The 23731-nt window shown below is 46.7% G+C and overlaps 1 protein-coding gene across 5 annotated transcripts in view; it reads left to right on the top strand.

Annotated features, from left to right (window-relative positions):
• Positions 1–23731, top strand: part of PDZD2 (PDZ domain containing 2) — a 1178280-nt gene that overhangs the window by 777477 nt on the left and 377072 nt on the right. For all 5 annotated transcript variants that reach the window (XM_085630570.1, XM_085630578.1, XM_085630563.1 and 2 more), the window contains one exon: positions 10144–10286. In XM_085630570.1, the coding sequence (XP_085486696.1) occupies positions 10144–10286 (143 nt within the window). The remainder of the gene's footprint in view (positions 1–10143; positions 10287–23731) is intronic.

Raw genomic sequence — 23731 nt, 5'->3', positions numbered from 1 at the left:
AGGGGTTTCTTCTGTTTTTAACTCTTTTGACTGAAATACGATGATTTACCATTAGTGGAGTCAGTCACTGACTGCTGCTGTGTTTATGTATTTTGAATGAGTGTCACTAATCACCAGTAGTCTTCTAAAACCCTTCATCAGCACCGGGCCCGGATTTAGATATTGGGGTGAAATAGTTGCCAGGTGGCCTGTGTCCAGTAATTACAGAGATAGTGACTTCAAACCCTCAGGAGCTTTGCATCAAGGCAGATTCATGTGACAAAATATGGGCCCTTTCTGCTGTTTCCATCATTACATGAAAATAGCCGCTTTCTTGAACTCATTCTAACGTGTCACTGAAACTGTCACACATAAGGCAGTGAAATATCAGTCATAAATGCACAGTCACACATAAACAACCTGAAAACCTGGCAGTAATGAAAGATAGAACCCTGCTTCATAGTCCTGTTTTACAAACATAGCAGAGATGTATCTTTTTTGAATGTGAAATGCAATGGTCATGGGGTGAATGTTCTTTCTGCGACACAAAAGAAGCGCTTACATAGGTTTCCAGTGGTGCATGGCCGTATCTGCCCACACAAAGCCTCGCTCTGTGCACTGTGCCTTTGTTTCCTCTTTCTGGCCCTGACAAGTCCTGTCCTGCAGCCCAGACCTCACAACTATTGCATATTAAGCCATTGTTTTGACTGCAGTGTAGGGTAAACACTTCAGAAAGGCTTTCATCTGCCTGAAGCCTTCGCTTTATAGACCATGGTGGCATCTTTTTGTTTGAAGATATTTCATCTCCAGGTAATTGTTGAGCTTTCCTGAATTTAAAAAACGCCTCTATTTCGATGAAGCTTTTCCATTTACCCCGAGTATTTTCTGCTTAATTCCAGTCTTAAGGGTTCGTGTATCTATAATCGGTATTTATTTCAATTGCAATAGGCATTGAGTATTAGATCCTGGCTGGTTACATTATAAAACTGAAAATTCAGTAGATAGCCTTAGTCGTTTATTTGTTTTGTAGAAATACACCTAGTGCTTGATTTGTAAAAAAAAAAAAAATGTAAAAAAAAAAGAGAAGAAAAAGTGCCAGGGCTGTCGTCAGGAGGCCACTGCAGCTTGCAACACACATTGCTCCTGCCAGTGCTACCAATGATAATAACAACACAACTACTAACCATCACACTCCTACAAGTGTGACAATTCAGACTATTCCAGGCCCCAAAGCTATAAGAATGACTGGAAGTGCAGGTAATAGTCGTTTTTAATCTATATTGAATTAATAATTCCCTGTTGTTGTGGTCATCTATAAATTAGTCAGACATCTCCACCTTGTGACAGACTGTCATAAGCGCTGGTGTTGATTATTAAGTGCCGGTGCCGAGCACCGGAAACCACCGGCTCAAATTAAGCACTGGATATACCTCAAATTAAGCACTGGCTACACCTCCTTCTCAGCCTCTGAAACAATCATTTTGCTTTGAATCCCACATACGGAAACAAATTAGTATGTAGCATTGAATCAGGTCCCTAGGACATTAAAGCCATGTATGCAAGTCTACGAGCAGAATTGAGAAAGACGATCATTAGTCCCATAACATTTTCAAGCCTTTTTGGATGCGATATGCAGAAGGTGGACAACACGGAGCGTAAAGCTGTGCCTGCAGCAGTCACAGGTCCATCCTACTGAGATAGAGCAAACATTAACATTCACAGATCTTTCAACCAGATAAATCCTCAGAGAGGCATGGCCTGGGTTCAGTTTGTTGACATTTCATGTAAAGGAAGTGAAATGTCTGGGAAATGGGATTGTGGGATGACAGCCGAGGTCCAAGGGAGTAGAGTCCAGGAGATGAACTGTTGCAAAGTTCCAACCAGCAGGGATGTGAGTGATCACGTTGAAGTGCTAGTTGTGAAGTCTGCATCTTTACTGTCATGGAGCGGGTAAAGAGGGCGAGAACTGAAGTTTACCCTCAATCTTATCCTCAGTCGATTCACTTTAAACCAGGAGGAGGGGAGAAGATGTAGCATAGTGGCTAGCGCTGCCGACTTTCTAACCGGGAATCAGGTTGGGATCCTAGCCTTGCTCAACATGCTATGATCTGTGCAAATTATTTACTCTCTCCTTGCCTAAAAACAAGTATCATCTGGTTCTCTTCTAAGGCGCTTCGATGCCTTTGGGCTAAGTTGTGCTATGTAAGACTGCAAAAAAATATATCTTGCGTTTTTCCTGCAAATAGGAGAAACAACGCATTAGCATGAGGAGGGTGTAGGAAGGGGGGAGTAAAGTCAGGGTTCTACCTACAGAAATTTGGATAGTTACGCCAGATGCAGGGCCACAGTGATTACAAGAGGCTACTTTTAGCGGTCATAAGTACATACCATCTACGAGTTGGCATTTTATCATTTGTTTTGCATCCATTCAGTAGTTGGAATGCTGGTCATGCGAATAATTGTGCAACTGCAACAAAGCGCTTTTCATAACTCTCATTCCACTTGCTTTATGAGCAATTAAAGGCCTTTTGATTGCCAAGTTTTTTCACCACATTGTAACTAGAGTGAAAGAACTTTAAAAGCAGTACACTTAGACCAGAAAACTATACATGATTTTGGACCAACAATGGATTGGTTGTTAAGTGCTGCAGCTTTAATAGGTGACAAAGGCGGGATCAGACAACTTTATACAACTTGTATCTTGTGCACCTTGTGATAAAATGGGTCAGAAGGAGGAGCTGTTATGATAAAGTTGTGCTTTCCATAGAGGTTTGTGATTAATGTGCACCAGTGACTGCAGCTGGTGGGGCCAGTTCTCATTTTTGGAGACCGAGTCTTATTTTTTTGAGCAAAAGCAGGAGAAAGTCTGCCCAGGAGGAAAGTGGGAGGAAGAGAATGATAGGGAAAAACAACTTTGCCAGAAAGCAGACATGAAAGTGAACCTCGAGGAATCAGATAAGTAGACAGAAATTGTAGGGTAGTGAAAGAAAGGGGAATGAGGTGGAGTTGAACTTTCTGGGAATTCAGCAACACTGGCTATTAGGCGTGTCGGCAGTCGGCTTGTAAGAAAAACGTTGATCTTATTAAAACAATGTTTTACATAAGTTAGGCACTAATGCATTTTCTGCCCCCCACCACCCTTCCCCATGGTGAGTGAAGACAACCATTGAGTGCTGCTAAATGCTCTGAAATTGCAAAGATTTATTTAGCTCTATCAGTTCTCAGAAACTGATGACTAAGCATTTTTAATGCATTTTGTGATTATATTATCAATGAATATTTGGTGTGGTTTCCCGTGGGATCAATACTTCTCATCACCCTCTTTTCAATTATTGAAAAGGGCCTGTGACATTAAGGGGTGTCGGCTATATGGTGTGTGTATATATCCTTATGCATCGTATCTGGTGATGTTAAAAGAAAAATGTTTGCAAGGGTGTCAAAAGGGACATGCCTCTGCCTTGCAGTTTAGTTAAGGGATGCCTAAGCCAGTGGTAAAAGAAGGTGGGGCATCTTGAGTCAAGGCCACCCTAAATCACTGAAATCCCACTCAGTGACCCCTGGCAGGGTCAGTTGAGCTGAGACAGCAGGACAGAGTGGGAGGGGGCTCGTTTACTGTTGGTAAATGCATTACAGATTAGAACTGTGGGTCGCCTAAAGTGCTTGCATTGTGATTCTTCTTGGCGTATTAGTATGCATGGAAAAAATCAACATATTTAGCTTTGCAAGTATGTATGCGTCATAAGATTTGACTCTGTGTGATCAGAAAGAGAGGGGTGGAGGGAGCACACCCTAATCCTTGCATTGAAGGGATGCTGATGATTATCTAGTGGTACTGAGTCTGGCACCGCAGTATTAGCCACACTGTTTCATTTTGTGATCTACAGCAGCGGGTGCTTCGTCACCCCATGAGTCCTTCGCCTACTCATCTCCCCTCCTTCGTTGCTATGACAATTCATGACATATACAGCAGGTTTCAGGATACGTCAATGAACATTTTCAGTTAGCGCTAATAGCCATCATCCCTGCCACCTGTTTGGCGCCTCCTGGTCCTAAGTTAAGATGTTGCGTTGCCACTTGAGTAGGCTGCAGTTGTGATCGCAACAACAGAGACGTTGTCTCCTGGGACCCTCGTTTGGACTCCACTTAAGGGAGGCCTCTCAGACACTGGGCCTGGTTGTTGTTGCCCTAGTTTTAGCAATTTCATATAGTGCGGCAACGCCCCAAAGGCGTCACAGCACTTTAAAACAGTAGCAGGATACATGGGTTACAACGTGTTCCAGTTACTGTAATTAAACTTGGACAATTACATCGGAAGATGCATGGGTGACCACATGCGACAATTACAGCAGTTGGTCAAGGTCGTACACAGTTAAAGCATCGATTTAGATGGTGGGGGTCACATAACAAAGGTAGTTGGGATCCTGATGGAGAGAGTCCTTAAGTATGGATACGGGTGATTAACCAAGGTGTCTGTCAAATAGAAGGTCCTTTTTAAAGTGGATAGCAAGGTGGTTAGGAGGAGGGACAGAGGCAAAGAGTTCCAGATTATTGTGACACTGCCAGAGAATGATTAGATCGTGTATCGTTCTCAACTGAAGGTGGTGTGTTCCAAGAGCAGGGATTGGGCATTTCTGGAACCTCCATTAGCTCCATAGATTTTTAGTTTCTCATTTAGCTAGGAAGGTGAAGAGGAGTGCAGCGCCCTTTGGATAAACGAGGAGAGGCATGTGTTTGCCATTAATTCTTTTTTATGGTTTGCTAGCTGGAATTCCATAGATCCCCAAAAAAAGTCACATTTCTTGAGACCTAGAACAAAGCTCGCTGCTGCATGTAGTGTTGCTCTCAGAGAGCCTAGATGAACTTTGGGAGTGCCTGAAAGAGGGATAATTTCATAATCTGGTCTAGAGAGAATGAGAGACTGCCCCACTGTTTTGAGGTCTTGTTCCGGGATCAATTGTCCGGGCTCCAAAGATGCCTGGTGGTGTTGTGCACTTTTGACCATAGCTGTGATGCAGCTGTGAAGACTGAGATGATTGCCAAGGGTGATACCTAGTCATGTGGCACTCTGGACAATGGCAGGGTAACCATCTATGGCGGGTAAGTTAGCCATCCATTCCCGTACATTGGTTTTTAGTTTCAGAGGCAAAATCAAAAGAAATTCTGTTTTGGTTAGGTTTTGTTTTAAATTTTTGTTAGTAATCCAGTTTTCATATTTAAGAGCGTGATTGAAACCACAGCAACGTCTTCTTGGGTGTCTGCGTAGAGGTGGAAGAGAATCCCAGAGTTTCTGAGATTCACACATAGTGGTACCAGGTAGAGGCTAAGGAGGGTTGGGAGGGTATTGAGTCATGCAGGCCGCTTGATGTACACTGACTGGTCTCCAGAACAAAGTACCCATTTTCACAATTTGGGAACGGTTGGTTATGTATGAGGAGAAACAGCTGAGGACTGTGCCGTCACATCCCATGTGTTGTTCTAGAGTACATTGGAGGTCAAGATGGTCGACAGTGTTAAATGCAGCAAATAAATCTAGGAGGACCAGGAGGCAGGAGTTACTGGAGTTGAAGATTCTAAGGGAGTCATTGACTATTTGGAGGTTCACAGTTTCTTTACTGTGGCCCTGGCGGAAACGTGATTGGAGACTGTCTAGGAGGTTGTTTTTGTTCGAATGTCTGAAGCGAGTTGGGACGCTATGTAACTTTCAATGACTTTGCTTAAAAATGGGAGTGTGGAGACTGGGCGCTAGTTGGTCATGTTCTCTGGATCGAGAGGTTGTTTTTTCAGGAGAGGAGAGACTGGACCCACTTTTAGTCATTCTGGAAATATGCCCTGTTTGAGAGAGGTGTTGACCTGGATAATCCCGGGCTTGAAAGCACAAAGTTGACCTCTCAATCTCTAGGGCCAAACTGCCTTTTCAGCCTGAATTCCACAGAAGTCACATGGCTTTTTTATTCCTAACTCTATAGAAATCCCCCCTTGCATTAGTACTATCTGTTATTATTATCGTCCTCATAGCACATAAGTCATATCAGCTCCACAGAGTCTCTGTATGTCTACCCTGGCACAAAACTTGAGTGTTCAGCCAAGTACCGTCTGACACACTTTCACTAGTCCTTCCGTCTCCCCTATCCTGAGCTGAGTTGGTTCACCGTGGACTCTTAGGATCTATTAATACAATGACCCCCTCCGTCCACAGCCATGCCATTCACCGTCCCCGCCCCCCAGCTGAGCTGTAGCTGGGCTCCGAAAGAATCTGTGGCCATCTTTGCTCTTTCACGCTCCTCCCATTGCCACCACACCCATTCCCTAAAAGGCTGTCTGTGGAAGTTAATGAAACTAAGATTGCTGTCCCAATGTAACTTTGGATGATTTTGGTGGGGAACATTTCTAAAACGATTAAAACTGTAGTTAACCAAGTTACTCTGACTTTTGAAATCTGTTATTAAGCTGTTATTTGGCGAGACCTCTAGTAAACCAAGTATGACATTGCAAACCGCTCTCATGTCATGAAACTTACAAATCTATTATTATAGAAACTACCTGTACGCAGCAGTAACTGTTTTTATGAAAGGAATCTAGCACTTATTAGGGTCTTGTTCCCCTTATATAAAACTGCAAAAAAGAAATACTTCAGTTGAGTATCCTAAATATGCAAATCTTGGCACATAGTAGATGGAATGTTAAAGTTCCCTCATTCTTACAGTTTCAGAAAGCCGCACCAAAGGTGAGATTACAGGTGTCCCCTAAACCCTGACAATGGCCCTTCGGTCTGCACTCCTTGGTAGCTTGGTCGAGTAATCAAGGCCTATCTGGGAGGTGGTGTGAATGTTGAGACTAGACCTAAAAGAACACACACATCACAAATGCACTAAAGATAGTTTGTCAAGCCACAGTTGGTTTGTATGAAAAAAAAAATAATAATAACACCATGGATGTACAAATATATGTACAGTAAAAAGAAGAACCAAATAATGTAAATCATTCAGATCACTAGATACCAAAATATTCCACATGAAAAACACTTTCAACGCTGCTCCCAATCGCAACTGATTGTGAACACTGTGCTGTCTGTAATACAAGTTTAGAACACAGAGGATCGTGATTCACCTGGCAAAACAGTATCTCCTCAAGTGCTGCTCGTGATCATGATATCATGATAATATCAAACATACAGTATAAAGCCTTTTGTGGGGGGTGGGGGGGAGATTAGCCTGGTAAAATCAAGTAACTGTGTCTGGGGTTACAAGGCTGAGAAGCCTTGCTTTCTCCCTTGGTTGGATCATCACCTCCAAGTCAGGGTGGCTGGGAGGGGGGTTTTTGGTACTGAAATTGGCGTGGGCAGATTGCAGTCGTGGCCGGCATGATTCACGGGTGTTGGCGGGGCATCCCGTGGGGAGGAGGGGATCACGCGGGGAGGGGGGTGTTTAATTTGATTTAATATATATATATATATATATATATATTACCTACTGGCGATAGCCAGTAGGTAGTTATAGTTAGGACCACGTTTCCATAGGAAAACCTCAACATTCTATTTTGAATAACTTTGGCGCCGGTCGACGAATCCTCGCAAATTTTTCAAAATAGGTGGGGCGCTACGCTCCGCTCCTACCCTGAAAGTCTCGGGGGGATCCGTCAAGCGGGGGCTGAGATAAAAGGGGGGTCCCAAAACGCGTTTTTCCCATGCATTTTTCCATAGGACCTTTAGAACGAGCTACAGCCCGAACGGCTGAACAGAATTACTCAAAATTTGGCAGAGAGGTAGTCCCTAGGTCAAGGAAGTGCCTTTTGTAGGTTTGGCGTAAATCTGTTCAGTAGATTCTGAGAAAATAGCCTTTAAATCAATATATATATCTGAGCCAGCTTACGGTACGCTTACGGTAAGCGTACGGTGGCGTGCGCGAGCGCGATTCTGATTGGCTCTTAGATCTTAGTAAACATTCGAATCGGCCGAAACCAGGAAGCGGCGGCCGCCATTTTGTCTCTCGCACTGAGAGTGATTTTTAAAATATCAAGCCCAAAAACATGTAAAGGGGCTGTTTTGACAACTCCCTCCCACATAGTCATGTTGAGGGAGTCCCCAAACATCCCCCAAGTGCAAAAACGGTTTTATTTTTTTTTTCGGCAATTTCGCGGGGTACGCTTACCGTACGCTTACCGTAAGCGTACGGTAAAAAAATAAAAATAAAAAAAACACTATCCACACTTACCCCACCCCCTGTGCTTTTGGTGGCCGAAGGCCACCAAATGTACAGGGCTTATGTTAAGGGCAAAAAACACTATCCACACTTACCCCACCCCCTGTGCTTTTGGTGGCCGAAGGCCACCAAATGTACAGGGCTTATTATAAGGGAAAAAAACTTAGCATTTAAAAAACCGTACTAATTCACTGAAAAAACCATAGGTTTCACACACGTTATAGTTAGGAATTAGCATTTAAAAAACCTTGCAAATTCACTGAAAAAACCATAGGTTTCACACATGTTATAGTTAGCGGAAATTTTACTGATAAAAAACCAGTGAAATTCCCCCGTTATAGTTAGCGCAGGCAACTATAACTCACGCGACTGCAATCTTCTGCTGATGACATATGTGTCTTTATGAAAAAAAAATATTTGTAATATATGTATAGCTAAAAATGTATGGAAGAAGACATGGCAAATAAGTGTCTAAATACAGTATTAGCATCAGCAGAGGATTGCGGTCGCGTGAGTTATAGTTGCCTGCGCTAACTATAACGGGGGAATTTCACTGGTTTTTTATCAGTAAAATTTCCGCTAACTATAACATGTGTGAAACCTATGGTTTTTTCAGTGAATATATATATATATATAATTAAACTTACCTGTCATTGGCCAGGACCCGTGTTTTCTCTGCTCTCCCACAAAAGGAAGCAGAACCAGGCAGCCAGGCTCTCTCCCTTCCCTAAGCCAATCACAACGCTGCTCAAGCAGCATTGTGATTGGTCAGGAAGCCGCCCAGCCAACGGCTTACGGCGAGGCCATTTTCTCCATGCAGGTTGCATGGCAGCCTACATGGAGAAAAGGCAGAGTGCGCGTGACTGGTTTGGGCGGCCCGAGGGGGCTGACCAACCAGTCTTTGCCCACTCTGGAGTGGGCAGGCACACCACTCCTCCCCTGCCCTGCTCTCAGAGCATATACCCCGACCACCCACCCGCCTGCAACCAAACATAAAATGTTAATAGCGGAAAGTTATTACCATTTTATGTTTCTGCTTCTCGCAGTGCGAGAAGCAGTGGGGCGATGCTCGTCCGTCCTGGTGGAGGAGCCGCCCCAGGCAGATTGAGCAATCTGATGGAGGGGGATGTTGAGGTGCGGACCACAGGCACAAAGGGGATGCACAAGGGCTGCATCTGAATCAGGGTAGCACACTAGCCATTTGGTTGTAGGTCCTCTGTTCAGAAGGTAGGCCTGAGAGGTGATGGGCCTGTGCTCAAGCTCATTGGATAGAGGGTGGCACGGGTACCAGGAAGGGGTAAGTGGTGATGTTGCACAAAGATGAACGAAGCAAGTGCCAAAGTTAGGATGTGTGTTTGCCATTCGAAATCAGGTAGAGGAAGGGTTCTCATTGCTCTGTGTCCCTGTCTTTGTGTTCCTTGGACTGTATGAGCCATCATCTTTCAGAAATGGGCAACATGAAGCTCCACATTCAGGAAATCACACGCCGGAACCATGCATGTCCTATGCTTTTTCACAATTATTGCGAAAGCAAGGTAGACTGTGTTTTCAAATATTCATGCTCAGTACCAACCACAAAACGGGCTGTGTATTGAGGTCACTGGAATTAATTTACATGGGTGCAAGTAGACCTTATCCCTAGAGCTACTTTATCCCAAAGCTATACAATTAGAAATGCACCAACCATGTAATGGGTAAAGGGAGGTTATGAATACTAGAGGGTAGGGAGAGCAGTTTAGTTTCTTTCTTTCGTTGGCTATACCAGAGGGCACTAGTTACATCATTTGAATCATAAAAGAAAGGGAAAAAATACTGCCTTGTCTGTCAATGACTTTTGTCCTTACATCTATGCGTCACAGCATTGCTTATGACTTTGGGGAGATGTGATGATGTGATATTGCCACTTCCAACCTGGATACTCTTTGACCAATTCAAAACTAAATGTATTTTACCTTTTAATCTCCAGCGTGAGGGATGCTGTATATGGAAGATGCATATGGTGAAAGGGGAAGATGGCCTGGGAGTCCAGATCACCGGAGGACGGGGATCCAAGCGGTCACCGCATGGCATCATCATTGCCCACGTGGAAGAAGGAGGCTCTGCACACAGGTTTTTGTCAATAACATTTTCTAGAATGTATTAATGTGTTCTGTGTTTTTTCATTTGCATACTGAACAAATGTCTCTCGCAGCTGAAAATGTGACTAGTGTCCTCAATAAATGATCAATCATCTCATTGAAAATCCCATTGTTTTCCATTAATATATATGAGACTGGTTTTGCATTTGTTCTAGAAACCTTCCAGTCTGTCTTGGTGAACACTTTATTAGATCAGCTCTTTCACGATCACCATACTTAAGCCGGTTATGATAGTGGTTATGCAGCTTATTTCCTTCCATAAAAGGATCCCCCATCCAGCACCTCACACACCTGCAGAGTCTCTCAGAACAGACAAGTCAGATGTGCTGAGAGGGTATTACAGAAGCAGAGACTCACTCAAAGAGTTTACACAGAGCATTTCCACAGGCACCGAGTCTCACCTTCACTGAAAGTCCCAGAAAGTGATTCAAACTTACGACGCATTCGATGTGAGCTAAGGATCCCACAGGGCAGTGGTACTTAAATAGTAAAAAAGGTCTCCACGTGTATAGGGAGCCTCAGAAGTCCAAGCTACTCCTAATAGTAGCACACACAGACCGAGAGTTCATCAGTGGCTCGCTCAATGCCCTATAAATTAGGCCTGAGCTGAGTTTTTGGCGTTCTGACCCAAAAACTCTGCCGCGCTACGCGGAGTTCTGCAAGCTGTGGAGTGCGTTAGGTCGCAATGTTCGTTCTGATTTTCAGCGCCGGGTGTTTGTCCTCCGCTGGAAAATCAGCACAAACTGCACCACGCGCAGGAGGGTGCTGCTTCTTTTTGCAGCTTGAGTAGATGTTCTACTCGAGCTGCATCTTTCTCAACCCAAACAGAAGTTTGTGAACATGAGCAAGGACAAAACTCTGCTCCGCTATGTGGAGCAGAGTTTTTCTGAAATGTGCGAAGCGCAACAAACTCAGTGAGCGGAGCGGAATTTCACGCCCAGGCCTACTATAAAGTGCATACAGTACGTCCAGCCATCCATTCTTCCAAACGTCCTCCATTGAAACCCACACTCCTCATTCAGACACTTGCTCACCCATCCTTACACCCCCCACACAAGCACAACCATCAATAAACAGACAGAGTGCCACATTGACAGTCTTAGTACTAGCTTAGCTTGGCACTGCACCAGGGAAGGCTTGAAGCTCTGAGGACTAGGTGGGCGTGGCAACTGGGAGGATGTTTTTCAACCATGCATGTTTATAAATTGTGCAAATCATCTGCGGAAACGTGCATGAAACTGGTGCTCACTAGCCGTGGATAGCATTTAATATGGTTATTTAATCAAAATTGTTGGGGGTAAATAAAACAAAGACACGTACTGTAAATATCATGGCTTCTCAGCACCGGCTGCCCTTCATCATGTTGGAAAGAAATTGAACATTTTATGTAAAACTGAACAGATGCAGTTCATCAGAAAATGAATCTCTAAATTGCCCGCATTTGAGTTTCTACTGTAACAGTGTCTATCTACCACGAGCCTTTTTAGGTCGAGCCTAGTGAGGTGCGCTCTATGAGAGGCTTCTTGTGACAAGTCAAAACTTCTCCATGTGGGTCTGACTCCTCTCACACTTTGGATTGGCCTTTGCGTGTGTCTTTCAATAATGAAAGCACGCAAATGGCCAAAGGCGGGTGCATGTCCCATCTCCTTTCTAATGTGTCACTCCCATGGCGTTTTGCTCTCTGGAGCGAGCAGCGGCGCGCAGGGTGGCAGCTGTATTCCTGGTGGGTCAGGTTACATGCTACGCGCCGTGCTTTCGCTTTTTTAAAAATTTTGACTTACGCCGTCCCTCATCAGTGCGATCCTTCAATGTGCATTACTTTGATTTCTTTGTCACAATGGCGGCAATGTGAATTTCGCTATCCCACGCAACACACACCACTTGCAGCAATAGCGGGCGCTTTTTGTGTTTATTTTCTGCGCTCAATGCGCACTTTCACTTTTAATGGTCACAATGGCGGCAATTTGACTCTCGCCCTCCCACGTCAGTACAATGGCAGCAGTAGGCGCCACACACACCACTTGTAGAAATGGCAGGCGCATCTCATCTTTATTTACTGCGTGCCATATGCGCTTTCACTTTTATTTCTTTTTCACAATGACGGCAATTTGACTTTCGCTATCTCGCATGACACATACCGCTCGTGACAATAGCGGATGCTTCTTGTGTTTATTTTCTGCGCCCCATGTGGCTTTCACTCTTAATTGTCACAATGGCGGCAATTTGAGTCTTGCCCTCCTACATCAGTGCAATAGCAGCGGTGGGCGCCACACAGCTCACTTGCGGCAATGGTGGGCGCTTCTCATGTTTATTTTCTGCGCACTTTCACGTTTATTTCTTTTTCACAATGCTGGCAATTTGACTTTCGCTATCCCCCAACACACACACCACTCGCGACACTCTGCGCCGTCATGAAAATGCACTGCATATCTGCCACCCTCAGCCCGGGCCCCAGCCTGGGCCCCCAGCAACCGTTGCCATGGCCTGGCAATGCCCCATGAACACGCACCAGTAGTCCGGGAGAGGCCGAGTAGGTGGTGTCCAGGGCAGACACACCTCTCACATCAGCCGAGCAGTGGCAGTCAAGAACCGCGCCCTCTTGGGGGCTCCACACCACGGTCGCGACTGGGGACAGACCCAAGCCTGCCACTGTACAGCAGCTGAGCGCATGCAGTGGGCTGAACCAGGAAGTGTGAGACAGTCAAACCCACAGAGACACCTCCCCAAGACATCGGCAGCTGCACCCGTGTCCATCTTTCCCCAACCAGGTGCAACAGTGTTGCGCTGAGACTCCACCAGACACAAGGTACCACCAAATCACCACCACCCCAGCAATTTTTTTACAGAGGAGGGGCCAAACTTCCCTGTTGAAAGCACTTGACTGTCCAATGATACACCGCATACTCCCAAAACCACAATCTGTCCACAAAAGCACCAGGCCAGTGCCCCTCCATCTCTGTTGACCTGCAGCAGTCCCAAGAATCACATAGGGTCTCTTGTTGCTCAAATGGGTGCAATCTCTGACATCCATGCTCTCCTCGTCTCCACTGCCCTCCTCGTCTCCACTGCCCCACCTCCGCTCGCAGATAGTGTCACCCACAGTGGCCGAAATGTCACTCACAATTACACCAAAACCATGAAAATTTCACACACAGCAATCCGAAACCTCGGCAGCCATGTCCACATCCGAAAACTGTACTCTACTTGCGCTATACCTGTCCGCAACGTTAAAGGACTCCGTCCATTGTCGGAACGGCGCCAACCCGCACAGACCAGATGGGAGGGACCACCCAAAGAATCACAGCCAGGCCCCACCCCGTTCTCCTTATCTGGAAAATTCCCACATTTGGACGGCCTCGTCCCCCCCCTTAACCCTGTAACCAGACCCGTCGCTGCCTCCTCTCCAGCTGCCCAAACCAGTGCCCCCTGCCCCACACCGCTCCCACTGGCGCGCGTCCGTCTCCACCCAAACCCCAATCAGTGTGGATGCGCTTGCCTTCATAAGCACCTCCTGCGTCACACCCGGACAAAGTCCCCCCTCTGTCTGTGCTATTCCGAGGACACCAAACAATTTGCCCAGGATCACGGATGTGGATCTACACCGCAATCCGAACGCACTCCCAGTGCCCCAAAGTTGACAGCTCCACCCAGAAGGCCCATCACCTCCCCCCCGCCGGGACCCTGACACTGCCTGCCATTGCCTGCCTCAACAACACTGTGCTCCTGATCCCCTCCGCATGAAGAGCACAGTATGGGAATGCTGCTTGTTTTGGGAAACGTTTACATTCTAGGCAGGTCATCCAAGAAGTTTCAGGATGGTTGCATGGCCAAACCAGGACAGACAGGGTGATGAGGAGTTAGAAGCCAGGACGTTTACAATTTACAACGAGGGACAAGAGTTCTTTTGTTCAAGCTCTGCATTTCCCCAGCATTTTCTTGGATTATTTGTATTCATTGTTTACAATCCTTTAGGTTGCAGCCTTGCCCAATGTGGGCATGAATTGCATTTCCAGTGTTCATTAAATAGCAGGAAAGCCTGACCGTGGGTGTGTGTGGCCGTTCACCAGTGGCACGTGACACAACAATAGATGTTGTAGCTCCCAGAATAATTTGCTGCATGGCTAAACACGTATAAGGTCCCAAAGGCGAGACCTATTGGCAATGCCAATGCTTGTTAGACAATTGCCGAGGGCGCAGCTATGCTGAAGTTTATCAGTGTACCAAGAGTGGCGTAACAAAACATGAGGGGGCGCCCCTGCAAGATATGCTGCCTGGGCCACTCACATCTGTAGGGGGGGGGAGGGGGCCCCCTCCCGTATGGGTTAGCCTGGGGCCTCCCCGCTCCGCAGGGGCTGCCCCTGTGTACCAACCAATCGCCCTCTTTACAAAGTGCAACGAAAAGCATCCAGGCTGTCAGATGGAGCCGTAAAATAGCAGAAGTACAGTACGACGGCTGGACCAGGAGCAGTCTTCTACATAATTCTAAATCTAAAAATGCCAGATCGATTAGAAATCCTTTTCATACGGAAAGTTCAACCCCTGGTGAATACGGTACCACTGGAATGCGCACACACCGTAATTAGGGCGTCTGCGCCTTCTAGGAACAACAATGGAAACCTCATGCAGGTTCAAGATTACAGCAGCCAGGTGCGAGGGCCCGAGGGATCGCAGACGGCACCTTCACTTGTAAAACAATAAATAGCCTGTCTAACAAGCTGGCCCTGCGCCGCGCGCGGCTTTAGAAATACCCGGAGGACGTGAAATTATATCTGGCAATTAGGAGCCGGTTCGGTGTGTGCCCGGCTGGAATTGGGCGGCCGTGGGTCCGCAGCGAGGCGCGTGTTCGCTGTTTATTCTGTTTTATGGATGGGGAGCTGGAATTTCTTAGCGATAACCAATGACGTTTAAAAAGTGCCTCCAGTGCTGTCTTTTTAGCAGAGTGGTCGAGGGACCTGAAGTGAAATTACATGGAAGTCGTTCAGTGATGACATCATCACATCGTTTTACATAACAAACATTTGACCTTCACCAAGTCCCGTGTATCTTGCTTAAATTTACAAGAAATTGTATTTTTAGCAGGAAAAAAACAATATATAATACATGCAATATCAACAAACCTATTATAATAATTTCATTGCTTTACTAATGAAAATGTGGAACATGCCTTTCTTTTTTAGAGGTGTGCGGATTAATAAGAGAAAAGATAGGATACAGGTAGAAAAAGAAAAAGATATTAGACAAGTGAAATATAATATGGTACAATAGCTCTAAAATAATCTAAAGACATGAACAACTGCATATATATAAACTAAGAGGCAACCATAGCAAATCGTTTTTAATTTTGCTTTCTGTGTCTAAATCAGAGCCCATTTCTATTCTGTTATTGTCACACAGATGATTCCATCAGAACTGATCAGGTAATTTTGAAAAATTCTTCCAACAAGAAGTTGTTAATGGAAAGCAGTAGCAATAAACAAGTCTATTATCTTGGCATTGCAATCAGAAAGTTTTAATGAACTCAAAAAAAGTTTTTAAATGAAAGGGGAAAATTACATTGCAAAATGTTAGAACAGTTGAGTTGGAACAAACCATGTTCCAAAATGCATTGGCTAATTTACTAGAAAATAGTGTGCAGCAGTGTACCATCTTCACTTTTACATGACCAACATAAATTAGGGATGGAATTATCAATTTTAAAAATATGCACTGAGGTAAGAAGTAGTCTGTTCTCAATAAGAAAACACGTGATTGAGCAATATTTGCTGCTTTGGATGTTTTCTATCATTTGAACCAAATCTTGCTCCATACTTGTGCATCAAAGTCATAATTAATAGCATAATCCCCGATCTATACATATTAGCAGCTCTATGAATATTACCATTATACATCAAATAATGATCACTTGTTGGCAGAATATCATTATCCTTAAGGGAAAGGGTATCTGAGGCGTCACATAGAAAGTTTGAAAGGGGAGCAGGTAGTAATACATTTTCCTTAATGAAAGTACCAGTTAATGAATAGGATTTTTTTTAATTTCTCAGAGGGTACAATCCAAAAACCTTCAATTAACTGACTGATTCAGGAAATACCCTTTTCTTTCAAGTTCTTCCAACTAAATCAATTCTTCTTAAAAATTGTTATTCCAAACAGTAGACAGAAGAAAACTTTTGATAGGCGTATATGACACCCCGTGTTAATAATTCGAGGATGTATCATGGTAATAAACAGTTACAAAACCTGAAAACAGATACCAATAACCATCTCCTAGAACAAAGGCTAAAGGCCAGTGGTGTAATATTATCCCCTGTGGCCCCCGCTGTGCGAAGGGGAAAGCGAACTCTAGGGGGCCCGCTTGAGCAAAGTGGTAGGTGGTGGGCCGAGGGGGGAGCCCTCCTTGTACTTTGAGCCCCCCCTCATGTTTAGTTACGCCACTGCTAAAGGTATAACCTTTATTAAAAGACCAGCAATTAGATTGACTGATTGAAAGGGGGTTGAAGACAGTCAGTAAAGATAGCATAACCCAGTTGGTGCTCGCTTCGCGTGACAAAGTGCCGCCTGTCTCCGTTCTAAGCTGTAGGCATTGTTATTATGACAGTAAGAAAGGGGTGTCTCACTTTGTCACCCCAGTGAGGAGCAGCGACCTGATTTATTTTTTGGAAATATGCTGTTCACAGAGTCACTATAACTGAATAAGATTGGATAACCTTGTGAAAACGTTCATGCTAGTGTATTGGAACTATGTTGGTGACTCTTTCATTGTGCTTAATGATAGGGCACACTTTACCTAAGTTATGAAGGAATGAGCAGAACTAGCCCCAATAAAAAAAAAAAGGGGAGAAGGGAGTTAAAAGTCAAGAGCACCCCCAAACTATGACTAAATCACGAGAAGTACTCCGAGGACCATATTATGTACATTGCCTCATGGGCACGTGCTCCCATTATTGCAGTGTGGCCCCTTCTGTAATATAGATGGGTCTGGTGCATATCCTGTGCTGGTTCTTTCTTGGAGGGTGACCCCATGCACATGAGGGAAGCTTCAGCGCCCGTGCTGTAATTTCGTTTTGGGAGCTTAGGCCATGAGGCTGTCAGGAGGTGCACTTGTTGTGCACCACTAAAAGGTGGTATACAGTCAATGCGCCCTCTCAGGGCAGCCCTATAGATTGGGGAAAGGAGATCCTATGGACCTCAGACATTTCCCTTTCCCAATGTGTCTATCTTGACAAGTTCAATCAAGGAGGCTGAGAAAAAGAGGGACCCAAAACGCATTTTCCCCATTTTTTTTTCCATACGAAACAGCGAAACTGCAGAAACTGCTGAACGGAGTTAGACTAAGTTTGGCTAAAAGCTAGATCTTGGTCCAGAAAGCGTGCCTTTTGTGAGTTGATGTACATCGATTCTGCAGGGTCGACAGATCTCAAGATGAAATCTGATTGACTGACATCACTTCAACAAAGATGTGGCAGCAGCCATTTTAGGACTCTGATCCTGAGTCCCCTGTGTACAAAAAAGTAAAAAAAATAAAAACATAAAAACATGGGGGGAGCAGAATAGATACCCTGCCAAGTTAGACCTTTAGGTGGTGGGGGGACCGAGGCACCCACCCGCGGGATAAAAATGACTTTTTAAAGATTTTTACCACTACTTCACAGTGGGTCAGTGAATCTGTTGTAAATTACAAATAAATACATAAACCGACCTCCTCTTCGGGGCTGATGGTAAATTAAAAGGGGGGATAGGGCATTCTTCCCTCTCTCTGAGGCCACTGGGACCTCATTCCCAGGGCCGATGTCAATTTAAAGGAGCTGCTCCTCTGAACCAATGTCCTAGTTCTGCCATGCTGTTCCCGGCCAGCCAGCGCGTCGGCCACTGCAATTATTCCACTGCATTTTAACATTCATAGTTTGGGGTTCCTAGCTCGCCCTTGGTCTGTGCGACGTATAATTCGGAGATCGTCACCTCCCCTTGCCCCATATCAGAGCACTCAGAAGCCAGCATAGCCCTGTGAAGAGCCCCTTGTTCTGCAGGACAGGAATGGCAGAAAAGAAGTAGAACAGTCGTGGGAGTATCAGCTTTTTGGAGATGGCTGTGCGCCCCATAGGAGAGAGCAGGAGGCCTGTTCAAAAAGGCATGGAACTGCGCACTGCTGTGAGTAACCTCCCTGTATTGCCACCCACCAGTCAGTCATTGTCAGTCTTGTCCCCAGATATTTAATGGTGTCATAGCTCCAGGGGAGGCAGGGCTCATGGGAGCCTGTCGCTGTTCGTTCTTAGTCGCTGCTAGCGGAAAGAGATGAGATTTGTCCCAGTTCACCTTAAGGCCAGAGGCTACACTGAAAAGGTGTAGTATTTCCATAAGTAAAGGGATGTTGTCAGCATCCTTGTGGAGGTACAGACGTGTGCCGTCTGCATATAATGAAATCATATGCCACTGGCCTTGGACCCAAACACCCCAGTCCGAAGCCCTAGCACAGAGCACACACACCAGGGGCTCGATAGCCAGAGCGAAGATGATCTGGAAATGGGGACAGCCTTGTCCTGTGCCACGTTCAATGTGGAACAGGTCAGCTATGACAGCACCGGTCCTTACTGTCACCATTGGTGTATTATATACCAGTGAGACCCATTTCAGAAACCTCAGCCCCGCTCCAAGTCTGCAGAGGAGCTTCTTGAGGTACTCCCACCCCAGAGTATCGAGCACCTTCTCTATATCGAGAGTGCCAACCCAGGGGTTACTGACGGATTTCTTCGCTCAGTCCATTGACCTGAAAAGGAGGCATAAGTGCAAGAAGGTGCTTATTCCTGGTATGAAACCCTTTTGGTCAGTGTATATTAAGAATTTTGCTAGGGGTATCAGCCGACTGTCTAGGACCTTCCCAAGGAACTCATAATCTGTGTTCAAAAGGACAGGGGATTAATATGATCCAAACAGAAAGGGATCTCATTCTGGTTTGGGAAGAACTACTAATATTGATTCTCCTAGAGATTGGGCAAAATATCCCACTAGTATGCCAATTCATAGTCCAGGAGGAGGCGCAGGGTGAGCTGCGGTGTGAAGGCGGTGAAGAACTCCACGAGCCAACCATCCGCGCCATGGCTCTTACTGTGTGCCATTTGTTTAATACCTGAGATATCCTGTCCCCTTTTATTGGGGCTTCTGCTCGGTTGGAAACCTGCAATCAGGGGAGGTGCAGCGCCTCTAGGAACATCTGTAGTCCGGTGGCATCCGCTGCGACCGGAGCCGCATACACTGTGCTGTAGTGGGAGTGGAAGGCGAGGTTAAACGCCTCCTGAGAGTTGACAATGGTGCCCATTCCATCCCGCATAGCCATGATGGGGGCTCTGGGAGAGCTTGAAGGGCTGAGCATTTTTCCTAGCCGAATATTCCCTGTAGTCCAGGGTGCCCAGTTTAACCAAAGTGGCACTATGCACGAGTTTGGCCTGCACTAAAGGGAGAGTGGTTGTCGGGTCGATGAGCAATACTAACTCGTGTGTTCTGATTTCTCTTCCCAAACACTGAAGCTCCTTCCACAACACCAACTTGGTGCCGTAGACCGTTTTGATGGCCTGACCACTGAGGACCTCTTTAAATGCATTACACTCTATCCGGGCATCTGAGGCAGTGCCCTAATTTTCCCTAAAGTACGAGTCCAAGTGCTCAGAGAGAGTGGCACGAAATTCCATATCCTGTAGGACATCCACCAGTAGGCACCAAGTCAGTATGCGTGGCCAGCTTCGGCCATATGATAACAAGAGCGGTAGCGGGGTGCGGTCGGAGGTGGTTAGTCCTACGTACTCAGAACTGTGACACCCTGGAGAGTGCAGCAGTGCTGCAATAGAAGAGATCAATTCTGGTGTGAAGTTCATGTAATCTGGAGTAATATGAGTATTCCCTAGTTGTTGAGTGTAAACAGCGCCAGGCATCCAACACGTGGGCATGTGACGCGCATTGCTGCAGGTGTTGCATCAAGGCAATGGACTGTGCACCAGGTACCTGTCAAATGGGAAAGATCTAACACCACACCGGGATACAATTGTAGTCTGCCCCCCCCCGTAAAATGGAGCCAACATCTCTAGCAATAACGCGTCAGTTAATGAGTTCATAAAAAGTACCTGATTGGAGTTTTGGGCATATAATGATATTAGAGAAACAGGAAGCCTATACAACAACCTTTCCGCCACCACATATGTCCCCTCTAGGTCGGTTTTAGTGTACAACACCCAAAGAACTACTACTGGAACAAACCATATCAAAACACCCCTGACGTATCTGGAATACGTGGTTCCCACTACTGTACCCTGCCATCTCTTGCACACCCCCTCCAGAGAAGGGAATGAGAGGTGGGTTCCCTGAAGAAAGGCTATATGTTCCCTGCGCCTCCTCAAATATTGGTAGATGCGATACCTCTTGACATAACTGGCTCTGTCTCTGACATTCTAGGTCATAAGATGATATTGCGTCCCAGATAAATGTTCACTGTCCGGCATAGTTAAAGCATTACAAGACGATTCCCTCTATCACGCCACCCACCCAGGCATTCTGGACCCCACGTCAATGCATACCTTATAAAAAAACACGAGAGTGTAATAAACAAAGAAAAGCAACATTAACTTCCTAACACCCTTTCCCAGGCCAGTGCACTAATGGGCACCCAGCCAGCAGCACTGTGATGCAAAGGAACATAGATACATAACAGTCATGAAATATAGCTACTATTCAGGTGAGGGCTTGGCGTTATGTGGCAGCAATGTATCAACCCCGTAAGGAGACCCTTGTGACCAGTCTGCTGCTTGAATTAGAGTCCTCACAGCTGATCCACTGGCAAAGAATACTTACAGTACCTCCGGCAAGCATGGCTCCCACCCGACTTGGGCCAATATCCTGGTGCAAGGTGATCCACATGATATGTGTCCAGTATGGGTAACCTATATCAGTTTGTCTGCCGACATCCTGTTATATAGGTGATGAGTGGGCCCCCTCGCAACAAAGCCTCTGCCAGAGCCATGTCTGGCTCCAAAGCAGCGTTGTCAAGTCTGCCGGCCTGCCTAGGGGAGGGGGGAAAGAGTCACGCTACGTCAACTGCCTGGGCTCTCTCCTTTGTTGCTTGCTCTTTCGAAGGGCCTGCCTTCGTGCCTCTGTTTTGGGGCCTTCAGCATCGCTGCACCTGCCAGCCACCAAGTTCTCCCACTCCGGTGGGAGGCGAGGCGATGCCTTGGCTGTCTAGCCAGGCCCACACCTCCCTGGGGGTTGCACAGAAGGTGATGTGGCCATAATTTATTATCTTCATAGTGGCAGGAAACTACAGAGCGTGCTTAATTTCCAGAGCTCGACGTTGCCACTTCACCTTCAGAAAGGACGTGTATCTCCTCTCTACATCCACAGTATAATTGGGGAATATGTGCACCTGTGAATTGTCGATCGTCCAGGACCCCTTTGCACATGCTGCCTGTAATATGTGGTTCATGTCCCTGTAGTTGAGGAGGTGGGCAACCACCGATCTCGGAGGAACACTGGGTCCACCCAGTACCCTATGGGCCGGTTCCGCGGAAAAGAAGGTCAATAGTTGGCACGTTAGAACAGTCTGTGCAAGCCATTCTTCGAGGTAGAGCTTAATGCTGGGGCCTTCAGTGTGTTCCGACAGACCTATGATCCTCACATATTGCGGCGGCATCGACCATCATGATCCTTGACTCATTACTTGAGGTAGCTTGCCTTCTCTTGGAGGGCTGTTATATGAGAGTCTGCCTCCGCGACCGCCGGCCTGAGCATTGCCAGCGTAGATTCCAAGTCCTCCATCTGTCCTTTCAACTTCTTATGGCCTTCCTGCAAGATGCCCATGTCGATCCCCAAGGCATCTATTTTGGGCTCCAGGGAAGATTTAATGTCCAGGACAGCTTGTAGGAAACTTGTTGAATTGCCATCCGTGTCACTATGCCCTACTCCGGCCGTGGCCGCAGAGGCATTGTCATGTTTAGGGCGAACCATGGGGTCAGTTAGAATCGCAGGCATGCCTGTGGGCAGGAAACATGCCTCCCCACTGTGCCCTGAGGTCTCAGTCTTGACAGAAGCACACTGCCACGTGCCTATATCAGTTCACCAAGGTTCCCCTTATAGGTGGGCGGCACAGCAGGGTGGCGGGAGGGCTATAATGCAGGCCGAAGTCGTTGAGAGGAATGAAGTGGGGAAAGTGACCTCCTGTGGATATAGTGTTGTGACATAGTCCATGCTAAAAGGAGGAGGGCAGTGTAGGCCCTCCCATGCTGTTGTTCCTTGCATGGGGCCCCTTTCAGGCAGCAATGACGATCCAGAGTGGGGGGGGGGGGCCGAGATCGACCATGGAGCCTCATCTGAGGTACCCCAGCTGTCAGTGTATGATGATGGGGGGGGCAACACAGGTTCCAGCGTCTAGGTTGGGCCATGCATCCCACAGGCAGCACGGGAGGTTGCGACCACTATTCCTTGGGTAAGGGGAGGGTCACCGATCTCTGGGACCCCCCCGGCATAGGTCACAGTCTGTTATGGGGAATCTAGTTGCGACCTGTGGCCGGCTTGCAGAGCCATGAGGGCGAATAGCCACGAGGGAGAGGAGACCGCGCCACAGCGGTGAATGCCTCTTGCACACTCTGGGCATTAAATAGATAATTAGTATTGTTCTGTGGGAGTGCGGACGGGAGTGGGCACCGAGGCCTCGTCCGAGGCGGCCTTGTCGGCCTGGTGCCTTACCATTGGTGATGCTGGTCCAGGCGTCTTTCACAGGGCAGGTGGGTCGATGATAGTTCCTTTCAGGCTGAGTGGTAGGGCTGCTCCAGCTGGCCAAATATCCTATTCCAGACACTGGGGCATTACCGATATGGCAGCATAGGCGGGGAGCTACGAGCTGCGGCCCAATCCTGTGTCTGGTGTCCTCCTGATGTGAGGGAGAGGAGCCCTGTGTATAAGCAGGCCCTGCTGAGGTGCGGACGTTATCAGGCCTCACCTCGGGCGGCTCGAATTTTGGATCAACCGAGGTCCCACGGAAGTTCACACCACTACACAGAAGGCATCACAGGTGTTACGCGTCTAGAGCAGGCTGCGCCGGGGGATCAGGCTGTTCCGCAGCATACTGGGTTCACTGAGCTCCGCGCATTGCTTCTTACCCGGTCGCCATCTTGGCCACGCCACCAGTTTTTAACCTTTTTGACATAAAAAACAAACTCATACATTTTTGCAGGCGGAAAGTGTGTACGTAGCTGTCAGTGGAGGGCGTGGGGGTACAATGAGGGGTGCAGTGGTTGAAGGCATGGCTGTGCCTTGGCCGAGAGGGGCACTGTAAGCTCTCCCCAGACTGCTGCAGTGGATGACCAGGGGCTGGGCAAAGCTGTTGCCCTCAGGCTCCTGTCCTGCCACAGTTCTCAAAGGCCCAGTGCCACTGGGCACAGA

This window comes from Triturus cristatus, chromosome 2_1 (assembly GCF_964204655.1).
Source record: "Triturus cristatus chromosome 2_1, aTriCri1.1, whole genome shotgun sequence".
Lineage (NCBI taxonomy): Eukaryota > Metazoa > Chordata > Amphibia > Caudata > Salamandridae > Triturus > Triturus cristatus.
Note: the sequence above shows the minus strand (reverse complement) of the source record. Positions and strands in the feature narration are given on the sequence as shown.